The sequence below is a fragment of the Myotis brandtii genome, unplaced genomic scaffold (assembly GCF_000412655.1).
Source record: "Myotis brandtii unplaced genomic scaffold, ASM41265v1 scaffold2089, whole genome shotgun sequence".
NCBI lineage: Eukaryota > Metazoa > Chordata > Mammalia > Chiroptera > Vespertilionidae > Myotis > Myotis brandtii.
Window position 1 is genome coordinate 21,625 of NW_005357800.1, and position 3,977 is coordinate 25,601.

At 62.0% G+C, this 3,977-nt stretch overlaps 1 protein-coding gene across 1 annotated transcript in view; it reads left to right on the forward strand.

The window, feature by feature from the left end:
• The first annotated feature begins 340 nt into the window (after positions 1 to 340).
• Positions 341 to 3,977, forward strand: part of VPS37C (vacuolar protein sorting 37 homolog C (S. cerevisiae)) — an 8,127-nt gene continuing 4,490 nt past the window's right edge. Inside the window, exon 1 of the mRNA XM_014539190.1 lies at positions 341 to 956. Coding sequence (XP_014394676.1) covers positions 867 to 956 — 90 coding nt within the window. The 5' untranslated portion in view covers positions 341 to 866. The remainder of the gene's footprint in view (positions 957 to 3,977) is intronic.

Genomic DNA, 3,977 nt, shown 5'->3' on the forward strand with positions numbered 1-3,977 from the left:
CCGCACTCCCCGCCACAGGCTCGGCCCGGTGCACCTGCCTCGCCCTTGTACGCACAGGCTTGTGCTAAGGGATCTCTGGTGGAGGTGAGCTGCAGAGGAGGCAAAACAAAACAAACAAAAAAAGGAAAAGAGAGCCCGGCTGGCGTGGCTCAGTGGCTGAGCGTCAGCCTCTGAACCAGGAGGCCACAGTTCATTCCCCATCAAGCCACATGCTCTGGTTTGGGGCTCAGTCCCCAGTGTGCGGTGGGCAGGAGGCTGCTGATCAATGATTCTCTCTTCTTATTGATTTTCCTCTCTCCCTTTCCCTTCCTCTCTGAAATCAATAACAAAATATATTTAAAAAAAGAAAAAGAAAGAGAAGAAAGCCTTTTCCCTCCTAGGATCGTGCCGCGGGATAAGTGACATTTGCTGGCCATGGGGGAGGGGTCACAGATTAGCACTCGCTTTCCTTGCCTTTCCACCCTGTTCCCTGTCTGACCTCCTTTGAGTTGGTGGTGTCGCCCCCCAAAGAGGTGTCGTCTCGCTGTGCCTGCCCCCCCTTCCCACCAGCCTTCTCCCTCTCCCGGCCATGCAGCCCCACGTGGCCCCGCAGCCTCTGCCCTGGGCCCTGGGCCTCCCAGCACAAGCAGCCCCTTCAGGGGGCCTGGGGCGCCCTCCTCACGCCACTGTCCCCACCTCTGTCACGGCCCCTCGCACCAGGTCGCTGTGAACTGTTTTGCCTTGTAAAACCAAACAGTTCCCGGAGAATTGCATCAGCTTTGATATCTTAGGGCCGCGTCTGGTGCATAGTAAACATTTACTTACAGCCCTCTGTCCCTTTACCCTCCTCCTTTCTTTGGGTTCTTGTTCAGTGTTGGCGTGACGCGATGAATAGCATTAGACGTCTGTTCAGTAAGCGCCGAGGAAGGAGTGAGGACAGAAAGTGGGAGAAGCCCGGCCTCACACCCCTTGTTTCGGTGAGTCGCCACCGGAGGCGCTGGTTCCCCGCTCCCTGCCTCTCTGTTCCCTGTTGGGGGCCCTCTGGGCACCGCGGGAATAGCGGGGTGAACAGGCCACTTTCCTGCCTGTGGTCTCTTCTCGCCTCCCTCTCCCTCCTGTTCCCTCCTTCCAGGCAGCAGACTCAGACACCGCACCCCCAGACCCGGCATCCTCCTGGGCACCTTGCTAGGTGGAGGGGGTCCTGCTTGGGCCTGGGTGCCAAGGGGCGAGGTCATGGGGCTTGTCAGGCCTCCACACACAAAAGCCCGCCCCCGCCCTCCGCGTTGGGACGTCCCTGGTGGCTGCGCACCGAGTCGGGCTGGATGGGATTTTGCTGCCAGGTGGGTGCCTGGGAGGCCGAGCCCAGCCAGCAGCAGGTGCCAGGCCTCGGCCCTGCTCTGTAGGCCTCGGGGCAGAGTATCGCCCTGCCCCTTTCTCCTTTTCCCAGTTAGGGACCAGAGAAGTGCTTGCTGCCCCGGGCCCACTGGCTGCTCGGACTCGGGAAGGCAGGCCTGGCAGCTTGGCAGCCGCAGGGGCCACTATTGCTCACAAGACAGGCATTTGCCTGCCGGGGTTTGAGATGTTGTCAGAGGGCCAGGCGGGCGGGGCTCTCCGACCTGCCATGTCAGCATCTCGGGCTCCCCTCCTGACTCCGTGTCAGGGCGATGCAGCGGGAGGCAGAGGTGCCTGTGAGACTTAAATACCCAAGGCTTGGCTTGTCGCCCTTTGGAATACTTTCCCTTCTTCTTCCTGGTCTTGCTTTCCTCCCTGAATTAGGGGTCATTAGCCTGTGTTCCCTTTACTCACTGGAGTGGTTATGTAAGGCAGTGACTCTCAGCCGGTGGCCGCAAGGATTTCTAAAACATGCACCGCCTGACCTTACTTCAGGGCCTGACTTTTCTTCCCTGAGATTGTGAAATAAAGACAACAGCCAGCCGGTGTGAATGAGTCAAAATTACACCTATTTTTTGTCAGACCAGCAAAATGTACGCGTTTCTTGGTGTGCCCCCCGCAGGAGGGCAGCGATGAGCTTACGTGCTGTGAGGGAAGAGGGCTGACATCGCTGACTTCATGGGAGAGTTTGCAAAGGGCTTTGACCTCAGAGGAAAGTGACCATCGGGGTTGCTCACCCATTTACAGGCGAGGAAAACGAGCCCCGCGGAAAGAGCGTGTGGGCGCCTGTGGGTGTGGGGTCCTGGGCACCCCCCATGCCAGGAGGGCCTTGAGGGTGGGTGAGAGGAGGCAGCGGGGGTGGCGCCTGGCGGCAGGAGCAGCGGCCACAGGCAGGGCACCTAGGCCGGCGTCCCCTCCTTTGTCACTCTGCCTGATGTCACAGGACATGCAGGCTTGAGAGGGATGTCGGTGGAGAAAGCAGCGGAGCTGGGATTAGAGGAAGTGCTACATCCAGTCCCACTGTGGCCAGTGACATCGCCGCTGAGAACATGTTGCCCGGACAGAGGCCCATTGACAGCTGAAATCCAGATCATGACACCTCCCATGGGTGGGGAGGGGGTGCTGTCCTAGGGAATTGCGGCTCTGCCCAGGGCTCTCCCAGTGGGCGCATGGAGACCCTCCAATGAGAGTGCGCCTGGACCCGCCGGGTCTGTGCCAATCACACCGCCCACCGTGCTGTTCGTGTGCGGTTGCCCAGCTGCCCAGCTGCCCCTGTCGAGCTTCCCCTCTCGGCCGGGGTGTCTCCGTGCTCAGCCTGACTGCGGAGCGAGTGGACCCCTGTTCCGGCAGGTCCCCCCCGGGTGGAGCAGGGCTGGGCACTGTGCCGCGGAGACCCGGCAGGTTCTCCCGGGGCATCGTGGAGCCTGAGGAATACTGGGTTCTGTGGTGCAGCCTTTTGCTCACATTGGCTCCAGGGCAGGCCCCACGCTAAGCCAGCGCTCTGCCTACCTCATCGCATCGAACCTGCACTAACCCATTTCACAGGGGAGAACCCGAGGCTCAGAGCGCGCACCTGGGCGAGGTCCTGCAGCTGCTGAGGGGCAGGGCCCGGCACTCAGCCGGGTCTGTCTCCCCGAGCCACCTCCCGACGTGGTTCGGGTCTTCAGAACGTTGCTCTGCTTGTCCCCCTCCTGGGGGTCACACGTGCAGCATAACCTCGCTCGCCCTCCGGAGCTCAGCTCCTCCGGGGCCTTGCAGCCCGCTGTGCCCTGCCCAGCTGCTGGACCACGGGCTGGGGAGCAGCAGGGGAGTGTGGACAGAGTGCGGTTTGAACTTGACTCTGCCACCTGCAGATGGGCTGATGGCCACCGGGCAGGGCTGGGAGGGACAGCGCACGTCACACTCAGGCTGCACCAGCGTCTCCTGGAGAGACCGACGTGGGGCCCGCCCAGCTCGCTGACAGGCACCGGCATGGTCAGTGAGTGTCCTGGGGCGCACACCACAGACGCCCGTCCTTCCCGCCAGGCTGGGCCCCGTCAGCCTCCGCAGATAGCGGCGCCATGTGACCCTGCCTGGTGGCTCTCTAAAAGGGGGGCTGTACACAGCACCCTGTTCCGTCGCGTTTCAGAGGTGTGTTTTTTACAAACGAAGGCGAGGCCCTCCACCAGCAGGGGGAGGAGGCCCACTCCCGCGACACTGGCTGTGCTGCGGGGTGACCAGACCGCGTATCTCCGAGGTCTGCCTGGGGCGTGTGGAAGCGGGGCGTTGGTGAGCCTGGAGAGGGGCCTCACTCGCGGCTGCGCGGGGACACGACGGGGAAGCAGGCCTCTCCTGGCCAGTGGGGGTGTGGTCGGGTCTGTCCGTTCCTCTCTTCACCTGTTGTGACCCTCGGAGGTGCCTCCCTTTCTGTGACAGATGGGGGGACGGAGGCGGCCTCTGTCCGGGCAGCACGTTCTCGGTTGCAATGTCACTGGCCACCATGGGACTGGATGTAGCACTTCCTCTAATCCCACCCCCTCTGCTTTCTCGATCGCTTCCCTCTCAAGCCTGCATGCCTGTCGCAGGTGTGACATGAAGGCAGAGAGGCATGCGACCTACCTGTGTGA